This window comes from Osmerus mordax, chromosome 14, assembly GCF_038355195.1.
Source record: "Osmerus mordax isolate fOsmMor3 chromosome 14, fOsmMor3.pri, whole genome shotgun sequence".
Taxonomy (NCBI): domain Eukaryota; kingdom Metazoa; phylum Chordata; class Actinopteri; order Osmeriformes; family Osmeridae; genus Osmerus; species Osmerus mordax.
The window spans coordinates 15,006,275-15,025,827 of record NC_090063.1 but is presented as its reverse complement, the minus strand read 5'-3'; the positions used below and the strand labels follow the sequence as shown (position 1 = coordinate 15,025,827).

General features: G+C 41.4%; 4 protein-coding genes across 4 annotated transcripts; 2 read left to right on the top strand and 2 right to left on the bottom strand.

Moving 5' to 3' along the window:
* Positions 1–3,763: 3,763 nt before the first annotated feature.
* Positions 3,764–7,822, top strand: rhof (ras homolog family member F). Its single transcript, XM_067250996.1, has 5 exons — positions 3,764–4,104; positions 4,487–4,574; positions 6,023–6,132; positions 6,740–6,874; positions 7,178–7,822. The coding sequence occupies exons 1-5, from the start codon at positions 3,970–3,972 to the stop codon at positions 7,340–7,342; spliced, it is 633 nt and encodes a 210-aa protein (XP_067107097.1). The 5' UTR covers positions 3,764–3,969; the 3' UTR covers positions 7,343–7,822.
* Positions 7,823–9,249: 1,427 nt separating this feature from the next.
* Positions 9,250–14,997, bottom strand: tmem120b (transmembrane protein 120B). The gene is made up of 12 exons (XM_067250122.1): positions 14,863–14,997; positions 14,119–14,237; positions 13,817–13,933; positions 13,653–13,712; positions 13,430–13,525; positions 13,177–13,266; positions 13,027–13,092; positions 12,860–12,921; positions 12,524–12,616; positions 11,939–12,003; positions 11,064–11,132; positions 9,250–10,905 (listed from the first exon to the last, which is right to left on the bottom strand). The coding sequence occupies exons 1-12, from the start codon at positions 14,923–14,925 to the stop codon at positions 10,789–10,791; spliced, it is 1,017 nt and encodes a 338-aa protein (XP_067106223.1). The 5' UTR covers positions 14,926–14,997; the 3' UTR covers positions 9,250–10,788.
* A 582-nt stretch (positions 14,998–15,579) lies between these two features.
* Positions 15,580–16,982, top strand: morn3 (MORN repeat containing 3). The gene is made up of 5 exons (XM_067251039.1): positions 15,580–15,724; positions 15,834–15,991; positions 16,122–16,281; positions 16,425–16,609; positions 16,920–16,982. Exons 1-5 carry the CDS (start codon positions 15,580–15,582, stop codon positions 16,980–16,982), a joined length of 711 nt encoding a protein of 236 aa, XP_067107140.1.
* Positions 16,983–17,282: 300 nt separating this feature from the next.
* On the bottom strand, positions 17,283–19,426 carry orai1b (ORAI calcium release-activated calcium modulator 1b). Its single transcript, XM_067249781.1, has 2 exons — positions 18,847–19,426; positions 17,283–18,565 (listed from the first exon to the last, which is right to left on the bottom strand). The coding sequence occupies exons 1-2, from the start codon at positions 18,958–18,960 to the stop codon at positions 17,984–17,986; spliced, it is 696 nt and encodes a 231-aa protein (XP_067105882.1). The 5' UTR covers positions 18,961–19,426; the 3' UTR covers positions 17,283–17,983.
* Positions 19,427–19,553: the final 127 nt, after the last annotated feature.

Below are 19,553 nucleotides of genomic sequence, written 5' to 3'. Positions count from 1 at the left end.
CTGGCTACTAAGGCTCAAAGTATTGACAGTTTCCACGGGAGCATGGAGAAAACTAATGAAAATATTTACCTTGCTTTGATGTAATACATACATCAGGCCTAAATGCAGAGGAAAAAGGAACGTATTAACTCCCATCTTCGGATCGTCTATTAATGTCTTTAAGGTGGAGTGGGGTGGCATCTCCTAAAGAGTGAGAAAACAGTTAGCCAGAAACCTCTTCTCTTTGGACTTTAAACTTACTTTATCAACGAATAACACAATTCTGAACATCTTCAAGAGGCATCTGAGAGAGAGAACATAAGCAAATCACCTCTCTTCCTGAAGACAGGATTGCAGTCAAATTCTTAACCTTCGTTAAATTTCAAGATTCTAACAGTGAGGCTACTTTATTTAAAATAGGCCACTGCAACAGAAAGCCTGCCTTTTCAAAGGTAATGCATTTTAACCTGATTGACAGCATTCGTTTTTGGAAAGATTGAACATGGTCTTATTGTCAGGAATTAACCACAACTGGATTAGCAAATTGTAAGATTTCTCAACAAAAACGTTCATACTATTGAATAGTCTTTTGTACATTTTAGTATGTGTTATTTCAATAACATTATTATTGGTAACTTACAACGAATTACAAAATGTAATCCAAAAGTGTTATCTTAACTGAGAACATTGAAGTACATTTCAGGATAAAATTAATCTCGTAGACATGTCTCTGCCACGCTTTGTCCAAAAAAGTACTTTAAGTAGGCTACTGTCGTTTAATGGCTTCTCTGCTGTTCGCAGCTTCAAAATGGCTTCTTCACAGACAAAGGGGAGTACTGTGTGTTGGTAAAGTAACTGCGCCATAGCTGGGCGAGGATTCAGTCACTCGAAAAAGAGTGCTGCGTGTCCCCCTTCAGGTCTTAGTTTGCTCATAAGTATTACGAATGTAATGGATACACGATGATAAATTGCTTCGACTGGTGTAGGTGTACGTTGTGGTTGAAAGCCGAAATGAAGAAAAAAAAAACCTGTCTTGTAATTCTCAATGTAGTGACATTGCATTGCGCATTTAGCCCCGTCGCCTGGTTGCAGACCAGCAGCTGAGCTGACGGATCTAGAAAGGTCTAGGCAGGCACAAGTAATCTGAGATTCTGGTCAGTCGCCAAGCGACTGCGAGCGCTGCACCCACACTGCCATATAAGGTCAAGAGGCACGATATTCGAACATTGTCTTGTATTTCTCTCAGGAAACTCAAAGAAGGATTTCAGGCTTCTACACGCTCTTTCTTTTCCCTTTACAGGTAATGGTTTGGTATTTCAAGGTGTTGATTAGCTGCTCAGAAGATGGGCTATACTGAGGTGTCAGCCAGATATAGCCTACAAATCCGTCCAATAGGTAAAAACGAGAAAAGCTGAATGAAGGTTCTGTATTTGTCTGTGCACGTACATGCGTGGTAGGGCTTATGAAAGTCTCTAGGCGAGAGCGACAGGGTATGGTTGCCTTGCGTGCTGTGAGTAGACTAATTTAATTAGGCTGTATTTTTCCTCTGCGACCATATGTAATCCGTGTAGTTTCACATTGACGGAAAAGATATTCAACATGTAGGCAACCCGTCTTTTGAATTGAAACGTCTTGTTTATTTTTTAAGCGGTGGAAAAACTGCACAGTGGTTTAAGATTTCACGAATGTCCAAATGCATGTTGAATTAAAGCTCTTATCGTCTTTTAAGCAATTAAAATACACACAGGCCTTTGTCCTCTCCACTAAAGTTGTATTAGTAGATAACCTACCACGGATCAGGAGGCCTGGTTTTAGCTCACACAATAGTCTATTCCAACCATTAAGGTCGTAAGGCCGTGTTTACTCTGGGGAAGGAACGGAATGCAGTCATATTTCTTACACGCATGAATGCGTCAATTGTTATTTTTACCAAAAAAAGAATTCACGGATGATCGTTCAACAGTTACTTCATTGTACATTTCTCGTTTGCGCCATTTGTCCAGTTTTACGCACTGGGATAAGGAGGCAGGCAGGCAGGCATGGCTACCATGAAAGCACACTGTGTGCTTAAGGTAAGGCCTTACTCTTTAGGCAGACCATGTACTCGCTCCATTTTGTTCAACATTGAGGACAGAAATCGGGAGCCAACGGAAGTTGGGTAGTCAAGCAATTCTTTTGCTTTATCATACCTTTTATACATGATTATTAACATCATTTGTAGTCTATTTATGTAGCTAAATTACTCAATGTTATTTAAAACATGCAATTTTATTAGATTTAAAGAGGTGTTGTCCAGTTGCTATTTTCCTTCGTTTGTAATTCCTAGTTCAAATATCCTCTAGTCAGGATTTACGGAGGCCAACTAACAAGGTCTATTTAAAATCTCACAACTCGAGTAGTTGTGTTAACAATTTGTCGTCATAAAAACATTTTACACTATAAATACACAGTTTTGTCATTGGAATCAACCCATACAGGCCTACATTTGGAGTGCATTCAAGCGGCTTCCCCGGGCTGTGGTGTCTGATGCAATGCAGACAGGACAGGCAAAAATGCTTCACCAAAATTTGAGTCCAATGTCTAATCAGAACTGTTAGGCTATTTCTGTAGCTATTTTACCGTATTGTATTGGGAAACGTCTTATGGATTCATAGTCATGTCATATATTTATATATTAGCAGGACTAAGTATTTGTATATAATTCTAACTGTCTAAACTACTAAAGTCACATTATCCTACGCAAATAACTGTATGTTATTGTAAATTGTTTGACCGTTTTTACTTGGTGTTATGCATGTTTTGTATTGCCGTTGTTGTAATTTTTTAGAGATGTATGGCAACATCCAATGATTGTATTATGGTATAAATATTTAGGCAACGTACGCATGTCATTAAGTTTGCACATGGCAAATGTGCGTTTGTACGTTTCATAAAATCAGAAGTTAAACAGACAACAAAGCTTTGTATAAGATGTTGGGTCGCCAAGGATGACCTCGCCTGTAGCGACAATAAGCGGCGCCTTATTGAAAAGAGCAATAACTGTGAATCTGCATCTTTTGCTGATTTACTCTTCACCTAATTTGATGTTTACAATTATGTGTTGTACGTATTGTTGTTGTCATAGCCTGTACAAATAAACATACATGTATCAAGAAAGTATATGTTGCCTATTTTCTTGATTTGGGAAAGTGATTGGAAAAATCAGTGTAGTTAAAATAACGAGCTTTAGTGCGGATAGAGGATCCTATGTTGTCCAACATGTGGATTCCAAGCATCTGATGTTTACGTGGCTTATTCAGGGATGCAAGTGTCACCTTATAGTCAACAGCATGAAGATCTGAGATCCTTGCTGCGGGTCAAAGGTTAGCTGACCTGGCTTAGATCCCATGTAAGTTCCTCTCCAGTGGAACCCACTGAGATGAGGTGTGATTGGGTCGGCCCTATCACATGAACATAAACCCCTCACCAATAACAGGGCCCCCCCATTCCTTTGATAACTATTTTCTCTTACAATTATTTAGCTTGAGATGGAGAAATGCGAGAACAGACCACACGCACACAAACACTACAACGTCAATGAATGGAGGCCGTACCTCAGTGTGCATCTGCTCAGTGATGGAACAGGCACTCATTGCGAGGGTGGGAGGGAAAGAGCAAGGGCGGGGGAGAGAGAGAGAGAGAGAGAGAGAGGGTAGAGGAGAGAGGAGAGAAAGTAGCTACACTGTTACAAAAAGGTCTTGCCAAATAGATGTTTCCGGTGAAGACGGTGTCCGTCTGAGAAATCCACTAAAACATATATTGTTTTAGAGGAAGTTGTATATAGAACAAGACACCTGCTGGAGACATTGGTTTGTTCCTTAGTCTTATGAACACAAGCCATGCTCTGTTTCATCTGATAACCGGCGCTGGATTTGCCATGAACTTAGCTTCACTTCTGAGGGACTGATTCATTCAACTGACATCAACCGATCTAGAGTCTCCTGAGGAGCTATGACTCAAAACGGTGCCCTGACAAGCAATGGCACTGTGAAAAAAGGTGAAGATCTCAAGATTGTCATCGTTGGAGATGGCGGGTGTGGGAAAACTTCGCTCCTCATGGTGTATGCCAAAGGAGACTTTCCAGAGGTAAGGGGAACTAACGTTTATAGAACCAACTTCATTGAAATGTTGGACAGTAGAAAAAGGAAGTTTAGTGTGTTTGTCTGACCTTTCATTGTGCTCTTTATTTCTGTAAGAGTGGATCTGTCAGTTGCTCACAAGGTTGTACATTAACTTTGATATGGAGCTGATTTTTTATTTTATACTTAATGAACTTAAAGCTGAATGTGAGGGAAGACAGGTTAAATGAGGGAATCTCCACCAGGTACAGCAAAGGGTGTCACAGACACAGACAGGATTAAGTGTTCTGTAAACTGATATGTCATTGGATTTAACATGTTTTCTGGTAGTGTACCAACATTAACTAGAATGCTATACTTCTTGTTTTGGTGTCATATCTACAAATCAGAAATATGCACCGTCTGTATTTGAGAAGTACGTCACCACCATCTCTTATGGAGGGAAGGAGATTGTGCTCAACCTCTACGACACGGCCGGTAAAGTTCATTTTCATTGATGACATTTACCTTTCATCCTCAGCAAACATATTTACATTTAGTCATTTAGCAGACGCTCCTATCCAGAGCGACTTACAGTAAGTACAGGGACATTCCCCCGAGGCAAGTAGGGTGAATTGCCTTGCCCCACACAATGTCATTTGGCAAGGCCAGGAATCGAACCTGCCCGATTCCCTAACCGCTCAGCCACCTGACTCCCTACACATATAAGGGGGTAGAGAGTTTGAATCTGACCTATTGACCAAATGCTCCAACCACTGAGCTATACCTTTCATAGATATCTTCTTCCTCCTTATCTACCGCCCTGATTATGATCGGTTGTTTTCAGATGTGTCAATTCAGTCCAGTCATGGTAGACAGGTATGCGGAAGAACCAAAGGGTGTGGAGCCTGTGTAGGTGTGTGTGAGAGCTTGTTGACACATCTAGCCTCTCATGGTTTAGGGACGTCATTCTGATGGAAAACTTTGACACCCATCGATGAACATGCAGATGAAGAGATACAAAAATATGTGAGGGTTAAATGATTAGAGGGAAGAAAAAAAAGCAGCCAAACGTACCAATGGCACACCCTCTCAAATCTTGCCCTAGGCCTTTGCGTTTCTGTGCAAGGCGTTAGCAGTTAACTTTTTGCCTAACACCAGGCATTACTTCATATAAGATGAGTGGGTGCAGCATAGTCTAGCTAGCAGCATAGTGACTTTCTTCCTGTAAGCGCTGGTGCTTAGATAGAGGATGTGGTGAAAGGTTGATCTACAAAATAGTATCTGTAGGTATGAAGTGTAATTCTTCCTCACTAGACAGTAGATAAGACATGGAGTTGCAATGAGTCTTAATCACACAGAAACTCAACCAGTTGTGTTTCATTATGGTTGAACGATTCTTGAATAATCAGTGCACAGAGTAAATTTGTGTTACGTGTGCAGTAAGAATGTACGTTGTAACAGTTTAATCAATTTAAAGAACACAATGGCCACCAGATATGTCAGAATATACAGGCTTGTAGAGGAATTCAGTTTTTATAAGGAAAGCCATCACCATGTCCTAGCAATGTCCCCATCATAAATTGTCAGTTTATCTTAGTATAACTGCTGCTGAGACAGTCATGATTCACAGGAAACGGAAGTTGAACGCAGGAAGTGGTTTTACCTCTCCCCCAGTATGACTTAGTATCAGACCATGCTATGCTTAGATGTCACAATGTGAAATGATATACAGGTTTAATGGCGTCTCTCATTAAAACCCTGTTCACTGAGTATGCCTATGATGTCCAAAGCATTCAATAGTTGTTCAAATGAAACAAAAAATAAATAATTATTTGTTCTAAGGTACATTTTAGTTTTTTTAAATGTATATTTGTTCTAAGGTACAATTTGTTTTCATAGATGTATATTGGGAGTTAATGTATGTGTCTGTGTGTTTCCTTCAGGTCAGGATGACTATGACCGATTGAGGCCCTTGTCCTACCAGAATGCTAACCTTGTACTGGTGTGTTACGACGTGACAAACCCCACAAGCTTTGAGAATGTGTTGATCAAGGTACTGTCATCCAACGACAACCCCAAGCCGCCACACATCCACCCGCAGCTTCCCTCATTAGAAACATGAGGACTATACTTATATATACAGAAAAAACGTGAGGACACGTAGAAAAGTCCTGAGTGTGATGTCACAGTTTATGTGTATCTGATTGTGACAACACCACAAAAGTTGGGAAAGGAATTTAATGAGATCACATCTTATCGGCAGTTTCTGCAGGGACACCATGGCAAGAATCCTGCCTCATAAATGATTGACTTAGAAATGTACATTGTTCTGAAAGACCAGCCAGCACAGTCATTTTAAATGAACTTTGACCCCTGTGGGTTGGCTCGAAAGAGAGACTGTGCTGGAAACCACCCCTCGATGAGTGGTGAAAAGTCAACACACAGACATGAATGCAAACAGACGGATAAAGGGGCGAGGAGAACACAGCCACGGAGAGACATTGTGCTTACCAGCACACGAAAGAAGCACTCGTACTGCATGTGCACAGGCACTCCCTGCTGGAGTGGCTGGAGGGGGGAATAATAAGTTAAGGTGCGGCAGAGTTGCCCTGACCCAGCTCATGCTCTCTTTCTCTCTCCTCCCCCCTTCTCTCCCCCAGTGGTACCCAGAGATCAACCACTTCTGTCAGGATGTTCCTGTCATCCTGATTGGCTGTAAGACTGACCTCAGGAAGGACAAGGAGCGTACCAGGAAGTTGAAAGCCTTGGATCAGGCTCCTATCACCTACATACAGGTGAGGACAGAGGAGTGACTTCATGGGTTCCACCACTGACACTGTGATGTCAACTAGCTAGCTTTAAATTCAGTCTCTTTTATATACTCCATTAGATATATTGCATATACATATTTACATCTTCCTGAGACCCTTTATTTCCTTACAATTGTGTTTATCAGCCAAACCTGAACGCTTAGATTATGTAAAAATGTATATGCTGTTTTTCCAGAGCTCAGGAAATATATTTCATATTGTGCAAATAGCAGTCAGATATTCTGACCCTGTCTCCCTCTTGTGAATGCTGGATGTGTGGGTGAACAGGGTGATGAAACCATGAGGCAGATGAATGCAGATCTTTACCTGGAGTGCTCAGCCAAATATCGGGAGAACGTGGAGGACATTTTCAGAGAGGCCACCAAGCGAGCCCTGGCTGCCAATCGCAGAGCGAGGCACCGAGCGAGGAAGAGGCACTGTGTGCTCCTGTGAGGACACACTGGGACGGTGGCCCCAGGGAGGGGACAACTGGAAGGGGACAGAGTCTAGCGGTCTGCTGAGGACGGATTACAGAGGAGCACTGACCTGCGTTTTCTTCTCCCCCATGTCATCCTCAATGACAAAACCTTCCACTAAGTTGACTTGACAATCAACAGAACTACACCCCTAACCTCTCTCTCATCTGGCTAGAGAAACTGAACACTGGATGGATGTACCAGAGCCGTTTGGTAGCTCGTAGTGAAGGAGGGTTTTGAGTCTACAGTTTGGTTTGACTCGTAGACCGGACTGGACTGAGAGTATGAGACAAGTCTGCTTCCTTTTAGTAAATGCAGTGCTCATATGTGAGGATGGGTGTGAGGCACATTGCTCTTTGGTGTCAAATATCCATTTTCAGATAAGATCTTCTTATGATTGTATTAAGATATTGTTTTGTAATAAAGGTGCCCTTTTTCAGTGATGTCTCTATCCATGCCTCCTTGTCTTGTCATCCTTTCAACAGCAGACACAGCAGTGACCAGCAAACAGCTGTCCAATTGTCTAACTCAGATGTTTCTGTGGAGTTTGGGTTACTTCTCTACGGTTATGTTCAGGGTGGGAAGGAGAATGTAACACTGTCTAAATTGTGGACCAGAGATTATTTATTGACAAAACAAACGTCACAGGGCGACAAGGGAACCAAGAACGGTGCCAAATAAAATAACACAGTAAAAGAACTCTCTAGCCTGCCTGATCAAATAATGCTTCTCTAATGCAAATATACATGGGGTTGCACCCTCTCCTAACCTAGTGTTTAACAGGTATAAACTACGTGATGGGACTTATGCCCAAGGGAAGGTTACCTATACGTTCTGTCCCTGTGCGAATGAACCAAAAGATCAACAAAAAGCACTAAGCCTACAGGTAGTCTAGGGTCAGGGAGAAATACGACACCGAACTGAATGCTATTTTTACTATCGCTACTTATTTTAACTTCAGTTACTAAAGAATATATTGTGCTTATTAAAGTTATGCATTGTGCTTATTAAAGTTATGAACTTAGAAGTGTGCTCAGGCTTAAACATTGGGTCTCACACTGGGTGTGGGAAGCAGGCTGTTCTTTGTGTCTATCTCTTCATTTTCAGAAACAACCTTGAAACTGGGTGCAGATGGCACCCGAGCAGGTGGGACGCGTAGGCAAGAACAACTCCCTGATGCACGAGAGAACAAGCTCAACCCTTTTTTAATACTTGTGTTTCAATTGCACTGTATAAATATATGCTGGGGAGGGACAGATAGCCAGTTGGACTTCGTGAACCAGCCCAAACTCTGTTGCGGGTAGGGAAACGTAGACAACCCCAGAGCTCAGTACTTGTTGATTTCCAACTGCTGCATTAAAGCTGATATTATCGGACCTCTGCGACTCCAGACCACTCTTTCTAGAACACAGATTTGTGTCATTGAATACCATCATTACATGTAGGAATAGACACATAGAATTTGAATCCTTCATTACATCCCAACAAACACCAAAAATATGACTAACTATTCCCACACAAGTCCTTCTTACCGTCTGCAATGAAACTATTTTAGTGACAGGGAAACAAACAACCCACTTCTACTCGACAGACAAGCTGATTTCCTTCCCGCTCCATTTATGAGCTGGTGCAACAAGCGGTCCTCCAATCTTTGGCGACAGTGACCCCTAGTGGGGGTTTCGGATATATATTCCTTGCTCGGGCAAATCCATCTTATTTGGGTGTGTAAACATACCGCTGAGTAGAACTTGTAGTTACTGATGTGTGTTAGTGTCTACCAAATTCAAACGCTTGTAGTGTGTGTATGGGTGACACTCCAACATATAAATATGTTAATATGATTATGATTGAAGTCAGGAGACAAAACCATGTTTAATTCTGATGTTTAATGTACAGCGATTTACAGTTTCAACATCCGACACCAAACTTTTCATAAAGGAAACGCTTGGTCAGTCATGTCGTAGCTGGGTACGCTCAGGCAAAGGTTACTGTGAGGACAGTACGAGACATGACTTGATTTTACGACGTTCAGGTATCGGACGAGGACATGATGCACACCATAGCGGCTCAGAAGTTTATAATGTAAATATAATAATGTAACATCTTGGTCTAGTTAATAACGAGCTTACAGTACACCCGACGAACAGTAACAACAATTCCCTTCTCTGAAACACACTGCTTCCTACACAAGGTATTTCTTAACTTGACAGGACACTTGATTGAAAGACAGGGACCTAAACGAGCCGTTGTGACAGGCTGCAGGAAGAATAAGGCATTCAGGGCCTGTCACTACGTAACTACAGCGATGCACATCCATTTGTTCAAAATATACTATGGTACAGTACAAATAGCAATCGCTCTCCACCATGTAACCAAGCAAGATCATCATCTACAGTTTATACATTAGTCTATATATCACGTTGTGTTGTTCCATTATACATTTGATCACAATAGCTCACTTGCTTGTGACATTATTCCCAATAGTATGTTCACAGTTAAAGTGCTCTTAGCAGCATTTTCTTTACAGTAACCAAGTTTGAGCTTGATATTGAAATATGACACTATCAGAACTTTAACTACCTAAACTGAGCTGGACCCATATGATTGTAAATCACTTGTATCAAAGATTCACGATCAGCCTGTAGGTTTAGACTGAGGTAGGTGGAGGTAACTCACTATTCTCAATAAGTATTCTTTGAACTCTGAAAGCAGCAGTCTGAATAACGGCTACTGGTTTGACGGAAAGATGGATGTATACAAAGTGGGCCCCAAAAGAAAGACCCACAGGTTTGAAAAAGCCCACCAGGTGAATCACTATCAGAATAACTGAAGACCTGCGGGTCACACAACACAACATAAACACACCAATGGAATAATGGGACACTGTGCCTTGAATGTTTCCATACATAAACTACCCAGAGAGACAGTCTGACTTCTACAACTCCATAGGCATTGTGAAGTCCTCCAAGGACACAAAAACTGATTTTTCTGATGACTTAGTGCTACTACTTACCCTTTAGAGTTGCATATTATTTGACGAAAAGTCTCTCTTTACATGTTCATGCACAGACGCACACATACATATAAAACCTTCAAACTAACTGCAGTCAGCTCAAAAACAATTTAACTATACAAGGTCTATCCCCTCAGTGGTTCGTTTGCCAGGTGACTGTCACTCAGTGTCACATCTACAAATGTAACAAGGACCTCAACAACTCAGTACAAACACGAAGCCCGTTAAAACTGCCTTTGATAATTGTGGTTTCTGCTGCTGCTAGCATGGTCCGCTAGTTGGCGGCTGGGTCTCGCTCCTCGGGCGTTCAAGAAGTCAAACCCTCCATTGATTGTGTGTGTGTGACATAGTCCCGTTTCACTCCATTGTTACTGGCTACTTGGTAATCTGAGCTGCTCTCAGCATCGTTCTCAGTCATTCTTTTGTACCTCCTCTTTGTTTGTCTGCACCTTTTGGTGGACGACTTTCACCGTGGTGAGGAAGTTCCCCAGGAACAGGATGAGGAATGTTAGTGCCAACATGAATACCTTTCAAGACAGGAAACAAAAGAGTAAGAAAGAATGAAGGAAAGAACTTTGATAAAAAATGACTTCACACACAAAAACCGTTTGTTTTCTTCCTCAAGAAGAGGGAGAAATAGGTGCTTGAAACTGTTTTTTGCAGCTAAGGGTGTTGACATCCATACCTGCCACTCCTTGCAATCATCACGCCCTGCCAACCGAAACAGGGTCCAAGCGTTGTACAGCTGCCAGAACTAGAGGAGATGCGACAGAAAAACGTTAATCCAAGAACACAACTACGGCATTAAGCCTGTGTTTGTTCAACAAAAAAAGAGTTAATCACTCTTCATTGCTACTGGTTGCACTATCAGCAATATTGCACTATTGTACTTCACTTGTCTTAGGTTAGTATAGGTTTATAAGGTTATTATAGGTTATTATGTGTATTAAAGGTTTAGTATACTGTATATTATTTGTATATTAGGAGGTTTACTATATTTGATCTTATCATAGACGTAATCTATGTTCTGTGTACTTATATGTTATGCCAGGTTGCTTTGCATTGTCTTGTCCTACGAATGTCAGTGCCCAGTCTGACCCTGTGTTGTTCTGTGCATCTGACAATAAAAGACTTGAACTTTGAATAATTTTGAAGAACCTGTGTAGATTATCTTGAGCAACACAAGAGATGTGACCATTCTATCTCCCTGTTACCTTCCTCTCCCTTACTCAAACACCCCCTATGACAGTCTGGATGATTTAACCCAGGCTTATACACTGACGCCTAAACAGGGCTCGCAACTAACTTTTTTCCCTCATAGTACCGTCCCCAAGTCCAAAATTAACCGTCCCACTCTGAACTTGACCTGTCCCAAAATGTAAATTCTTGTGTTTTTTTTTTTACATTTAGATTTTTTTAAATACATTTTTTAAGTGAGCACAATACAAATAGTCAACAGTGAAAAGTTGTTTATGTATAACATCAGCATTGCAGGCATCTTAGAACAGATGACCATCTGTCACCTCCAGCTTTGGGTGGTAGCTGAGGGTTTTGACTCACATGCCCAAAGAAGAGACATGGGAGCAGAAAGGTGAGGCCTCTCCACATCCAGGACTGGAAGCCCTCTGGAACACAGGCAGAAAACACCCACATTACATATTTATAATGTGAAAATAACAATATTTTCACATTCTGACACACTGTACCATGTAAGGGGCCATGCACTGTGCTACAGATTAAATTAAATACACAAAAAAAACAGGTGCTACTTGTTGGCCAACTGTAAACCCCTTTGTTACATAGATGATAAAAAAATTAATAAAAAAAAATGCTATAGATTTGTATTTACTCAAGTGGTACGGGCAACTGTTCTGATCAATGAAACAAAACAAGTTGCACAAGAGTCCCAACCCACTTTACAAGTAAAAGACAGGCCATTGACACAGTAACTTATGTGTGCGCACACCAAAGACTCACTCAAAGCACACGGTGACAGACTGGGTCTGCCCGGTCGTAACCGTGCTGCTCCCGTATCCCCTCCGTGACATGAAACTTTACAACGCTTGTTTGGTGGGTAAAGTACGCCAATGGAATATCCAATGAATATTTACCAAAAACCGCCCATCTACTGAAATGTTAACTTACCTACAGTAAGGTCCAACTGACTTCTCTCCCCCAAAGCTCGTAACCTGTACAAGCAGCCACTCTGGTAGTAGTATTGTAGAAACTGCACAAAGCCTAAAACAAGATAACAATGAATTATCACAGTCATCATAGTCATCACATATTCTGGTACTGTATATACTAAAGCTATATGTTGCTATTTCAAGTAGGCCTGCTTATAGCTGTTGTAAAATACAAATTGATTTTTTTCGACACTCATCCAAAGCGACATAATAGTAGTCAATAATCAAAGGTCCAATTTGCCCTTTGCCCTGAATACACTGTGATCAGGATAATATAGAAAAGACAGGGTTTTACTCTGATAAATGGAGAAGGCCAGGAACTGACTTCTGAACATCTGGTACATTGGCCCTTCAGGCCTGTCAGGACACACAGAGGATCAATACAGCTGGATCAAGTCAAACATCAACGTGAAGTCAATGATATGGTTGCATCATATCGATGGAGATTTCTAAACAACTTACCAGGTAAGCATTACACCAGACAGAAAGGTAGATACATAGTGATGGGAGACCCACCATCCTTTAATCCTGGAAGCAAACAGGAAGCACTATGTCAATGGTAGAAATCGTATACAGTACCGAGACTGGACTATATTTCTGCTAGCAGCTCACCTGGACCCATTGCTCATGAGAATGCTCTCCCTGATTGTCAATGTGCAGTAGTACCACACCAGCAAGAAGTTGAAGATTTCATCTGTGACACTGCAAACAAAACACACACAAGAAGCCTTCCATTTCTATTACCGTTTTGAATCTATATTGTACATAGATTTTTGGACAACATTACAATGATGATATTTGCATTTCTGAAGACAAAAAAAAAAGGGAACAAACTACTGATCAAATCATACTGATTGAAACTCACCGGTAATTTAATAAGAAAAGACAGGTTATGGCACCAAACATCAGGATAATAGTCATGCAGAGCTTGAACTTCTCATATTCATCTTTGTAGGCAAATCTGAACAACGGATCATAAGAACATTGGTGACAGGGTTCTGTACATCAACATTCTATTCCATCTACATTCTTTTCCGTAGAGCACACCACAACAACACATTGCAATCTAAGATCAGAAACATACTTACTTTGCCTGGTTGCTGAGAAGTGTTACATTTACATTGCCCAGGACTAAATTTAGATACAATCTAAGAAAAGAAAGGAACACATTTGCAAACAACTCAGGATTAAGTAATTCGCTGTTCAGTTACAGTAACTAGAAAATTATGACAAATAAATTAAATTTACTGACCCATTTTTTTTGGGCAAATACGCTTCCATGTCAAAGAAGACATTTTCTTTCTCTTTAATCTGAACTTGGATATCTTTTATCAGCTCCGATTCTTTGTCGTCACATGTTTTCACACACCTATAGAAACCAGATAAATGAGTGATTCTTAACAGTAGGACATGACGTCAAATGTCTTTATGCGGGCTGCATGGTTATTTGACACTTAAAAACATGCTTTCATATTTTCTTTATTTGTGCTTCATCACAAGATGAAAGCAAAAACAAATACTGTAGTTCATTCCCACAAGACAGCTTGTACTGACCTTTTTAGACTTTGACTCAAGTCCTTCAGACCCTTCCTCTGTTTACCAATGGCACTGCTACACGTCGTTTGAAGGTTAGTAAGCTCCTCAAGTTTCTGTCTGTACACTTTGTGAGTTTCCTGGATGACAGAAACACGTATGGTGGACAACGGACACTGAACGTGGCATGTACATCGCACACAAGTGTACAAACAATGGAATCAGTTACGGTTGTAAAACTGACTAGATGTAGGTACTTAAGTAAAGTCCCCAGCAGATGCACTTTAATTAGCCAGCTGTCTAGACCGCTACATCTTCGAGTGATGATGGAGCTTGTTTATATTTTCAATTATCGTGAATTACATTATTACATTATGTTGGAGCTACTGTTTTGGCTAGATGTAATCAAGTGAAGTAGCAAGGTAATCCAACTAGCTATCTAACTGTTAGCTTGCTAGCTATCAAGAAGGTACTATCTTTAGTTATACTCTCTTAAAAGTAACGTTAACAGGAACTGCGGGACTCACATGAACGCCATATAAGAACACCTTTCAACCTTTTGACAAAAACATATTAGCTAAGACGCATGATGCAATTACAGTAACTATATAATTCATACAATTGCTAAGTGGGGGCTAGCTAGCAAGCTAGGCAAAGCTGACAATTACACGCACATCAATTTGCGGTCGTCCACGCCAGCCAGGTCATTATAGCAAAGCACCTTGCCAAGCCCACTGTCAACTGATTTCTTATCTGCTTTTTTACCTGTAATTGTTGATATTCTTGGTCAATTTCTTCCCATTCAGTTTGGCATCTTTGCAGTGACATTGTTCCAGTTATTAACACAACTTAGCTTATCAAAAGAGACACAACCAGTGAGCTACCACTGTTCACGATTCTTCCACCCAGACGCAGGCGCATTGTGCTCAATCTCCTGAACTTCTCCTGATTCAACCAGATCCAGGCTGCAGAAATATGCACAACAGAAACGCAACCTGTGCGTGCTTGGGTACAAACGTGTATAATTAAAAATAATCACAACTGAATAACGTTGGTCTAAGTCACATAAGACACATTTGAGACAATTGTAAAGCCGCAAGCAATAAGACTATAAACGTGATAAGGTTAATCGATCCTACAGTATCTATAATTTAGAAAAGGAATAACGGGTCAAGTCTTGTGTTTATCGGTTGCTAAGTTACGAAGAACACTTGTTTAGCCACTCATTACTGTCACATTCATGCAAATCTATTTCGCTAGCTCGGCTAGGCTGTGGATTTGACCCTGCCAGAAAGTCAGTGACCTTTGGTTTGAAGTGCACTATTCACTATTAAAGTTCTAATGCGGATTGAGCCATAGGGAGTCGTTCGCTTGAGTACAAAAGGTAACGCAAAACATTCACTTCGTTTTTACATCGTTTTAAAATTAATATCTAATCATCATAAGATTGTACTGAAGCCTATTTTTTCTTTATCGCAAGCTATGCCTCACCTGAAGAAACCCCGAAAACAGGAGCCACTTTCTAAAATATGGGACAGAAAAGCACAGAAAAGTGGACTGCGTCATACAGTGTTCTCTGTAAACGGAGATCAATACACGGGGGAATGGCTAGACAACAAGAAGCATGGTGAGAAAGTAACAATACTCTCTGAAGTATTACTGTTCTAAATTAAAACTCAATGTCTGATCAAGAACCTCCATTTGTGGTATGGAATATCGACTCCCTCTATTTCTAGGCAAAGGGACTCAAATTTGGAAGACAGGTGGTGCCATTTATGATGGAGACTGGAAATGTGGCAAGCGTGAAGGATATGGTACTTACAGCAGGATATGTCCAAAAACGAACGAATATGCAAGGGAATACTCAGGTGGATGGAAAAATGACAAAAAACATGTATGTATGCACGTTCACATGTAAGATAGAGCTTTTATTAGTGTAGGCCTACATTGCACACTGGCAGCAAACATTATATTGATTTGACATCCAACACAGGCCGTCTTTTTCTTATCTTGATAATCCCCAGGGGTTTGGAACACATTTTTACAGCCTCTCTGCCTCCTACGAGGGTGAGTGGAGCGATGACCAGAGAAGTGGCTGGGGCAGGATGTACTATGCCAATGGCGACATATACGAGGGAGAATGGCTGAAGGATCAACATCACGGACAGGGCATGCTTCGTCTCAGTAAGGGCATGCTTTTAATGTTATATTGTCCAAACGAAATGGTGAGGAGTGGATTTCAAGCAGTTTCCATGTCAGCTAGTCTAGATTTCTAAAATAACCGCATGTCGGATATTAAGAGATGGCCCTGTTTGTTTGTTTTTAAGCCAATGAAAACAGGTACGAAGGGACCTGGAAAGATGGGAGGAAGAGTGGGCATGGAAGGTTCTTCTATCTGGACAAGGGGCAGCTGTATGACGGCTTCTGGGTGGATGGTGTGGCGAAATGCGGAGCTGTGTCTGACTTTGGAAGAGAAGAATCCATAATGCCTACTCTGTATCCCATTCCAAAGGTCTGTTTCTCTTTATTTCTCTTATGGGAGTCAGGTGGCTGAGCGGTTAGGGAATCGGGCTAGTAATCAGAAGGTTGCTGGTTCGATTCCCCGGCCGTGAAAAATGACGGTGTGTCTTTGGGCAAGGCTACCCTACTTGCCTCGGGGGAATGTCCCTGTACTTACTGTAAGTCGCTCTGGATAAGAGCGTCTAAATGACTAAATGTAAATTTCCAGATGTGAAATTCTGGGTGGGATCTGGAATTCCAATTATGAATTGGAATACCCATTAATAATCGATTGTGTTCTTATGATCCTTCAATTGTTTCAGGTCCATCTAATGGACCAGGCATCAGTTTTGATGGAATCTATATCAAAATACCAGGAGGAGTAAGACACATAAAGAACACAAGGAGGACCACAATACAGAAGGCATCTTCGCTGCAAAACACCAAACTGCAAAGTCGCATCATGTTAGCATACTTGCATGCTAGTGCCCTGCCATGAGCTGTATGCAACTGTACACCATGAAACAAATGAAGCACGCACACAAGTCATGCGGTGGGTCATGTGTGTTCTGGGTCGCTCGGCTGCAATGAAGTAGTAAATTCTGTATCATCACATTACCACAGTAGAGGACAGTACGGCTCTTTAAACAAGTCTATGTTAAGCATTAGAAAGAAAAACAGAGATTGCAAAGTATTTCATTTATTTCACCTTAAGTTCAGTGCAAACCTTTCATAATCCATATGGTCCAAAATATATTTATACCAGTTATTACTGGTACTGAATACAGTAGTCAGTATACATAATACACATTTTTTTAAACAGTTTATGAAAACATTTGTCAAGATTCTAAAAAAAGCTTAATAAGCAGACATGTGGTCACACACCAGTTAATACAGCAAATCAGAGCATGAGGTTTGTGGCAGCATATGAAGCATACAACACTAAGACAATACAGAGCTCAAGTGACACACTGGGTCAGGTCACTGCTACAGTATCATAGATGTCAGTACAGCTTACTGGCACTTCTTTATTTAAGAGAAGTCTCTTCGTTCTGTCTTCCAGAACCCACGAGGCAAATTATGAAACAATATTCAAAGTTCCCGTGTCAAGAAAACATTGTTTTCTATCTAATAACATGCATCAAGAAGCATGCATGCCTTCACAGATAAATCTGTAATACATATTACATCCTTCAATTATAAAAGCATAAAAAAAATCTCTATAAAATGGTGACCATGAAGTGTGGATTGGAACACGCTCGTAATAGAAATGTAATGAATTGTCTTGATGGACATAATGAAAATAATGGCCACTGGAATGCTTAGCTCTGAAACATCCATAAATGTCAAAGTTCTTCGTCGCATACAGTAGGTTTCGGGTTTCTCTTCATGGGAAATGAGAGCTGGGGGACTGCATGAGCGAAGGTTCTCCTCTGTGGTCAAGCTCGTTCTGAAGCCTGGTCAGATTTGACAGCTCCTCCAGCTCCTGAAACTGCCTGTCTGTTTTGTGGCTGACCAGGGATCGGTAGAAGTGCACAGCGAAAACGATGAACACCAGACCGAAGGGCACCATGATGGAAGTGGAGGTGATGGCGGCGGCCACTCCAGCAGACATCTCCACGGTTTCGTTGTTAGCCTTGCTGGGTGTCACCGGCTTGCTGGGTTTCACGGGCAGAAACTTGACCCAACACAGGAGCACTACCTCCGCCAGGAACAGCAAAGTACCAATCACAGTGGAGAACGCCCAGGCCAGCTCGATGTGACGGTGCATACGTTCGTGGGGAGACTCTTTCACAGAGTTGAGGTTGTGGACGTTACTGACAGCTTCTATATTGGGAAGAATGCAAGTGCTGACCATTAGAGCGAAAAGGTGAACTGCCACCAGCACAGTGGTGCAGGCACTGAAGGCAATCAGCAGACCAGGGGGATAAGGATAAGTGGTATCCAACTGCACCTCCACCATCGCCACCTGGAAAAGACGTGACAGTCACATAAGAATAGGAGGATTACATCGCACAGTAGATCTAGTGTAAGGGCAAGGAAGAGCGTTCGCTCTATTATTAGGAGTCAAGGTATGCAATGAATGCCCAACATGCGGTCTTGCTTCCTTGGAATGACGTGGAAAAAATAGTTGGCGTCCGCTGTCATACTGACAGTCAATAACACAAGTCAACTGCAGTATGTCAGGTTGGCGTCATGTTTTTTTTTTTACAGAGATTAGCTGGTTCACAATGTATTGCATTCGCTTACCATAGCGAATCCAGACAGCAAAGCCGACGTTCTACTTGATGCTTTGAGTTTAGCTCGACTCAAATAAAGCTTCCTCCAAGACAGGGCTTGGAGTGAATGTTCGTTTAAACTCATACCTATTATATTCTAAAGAGTCGTGTCGCTGGGTTAAATTTGGTTTAATCTCTCAACCAATAACCGAACCAAAAAGAAACAGATGTTGTTTTCCAGGTTTTAGATACTGCGGTTCAAGAAGAGCGAATCGAAGTTCCTGGTCAGAGACTCGTTCTACTGCAAGCTGCACCCGAAATTTACCCACAAGCCGTTGCGCCAAATGAACTGCTGTTAAAAGTGACACTTGCTTTGAAGACCTTCCTCTACCACTATTCGCCTAAGTAAACATTTTATCTACCTACTTTGTAACTACCAAAACGTCTGTTCTAAGGGAGTCGTTAAGATGGCTAACTGAATTGCTCAGAAATAGCCAGGCGACGTTAGGTAGACAAGTACTGCTACACGCATATTCATAAGGCTCATAAAAAGCGTTCAACCTGCAATAGGTTCAATCAACGCCAACGGCTGCAGCTACTGATAACTAACGACAAACACGTTGCGGCTGAGATTCTAAGGTCTTTGTATGCAACTTCATAGTTAAGCTGCTTAAGATCTACAGTCCATGCCAGATGCACATGTTCGAATGTACAACGTATGACCCTGCGCACGGTTTT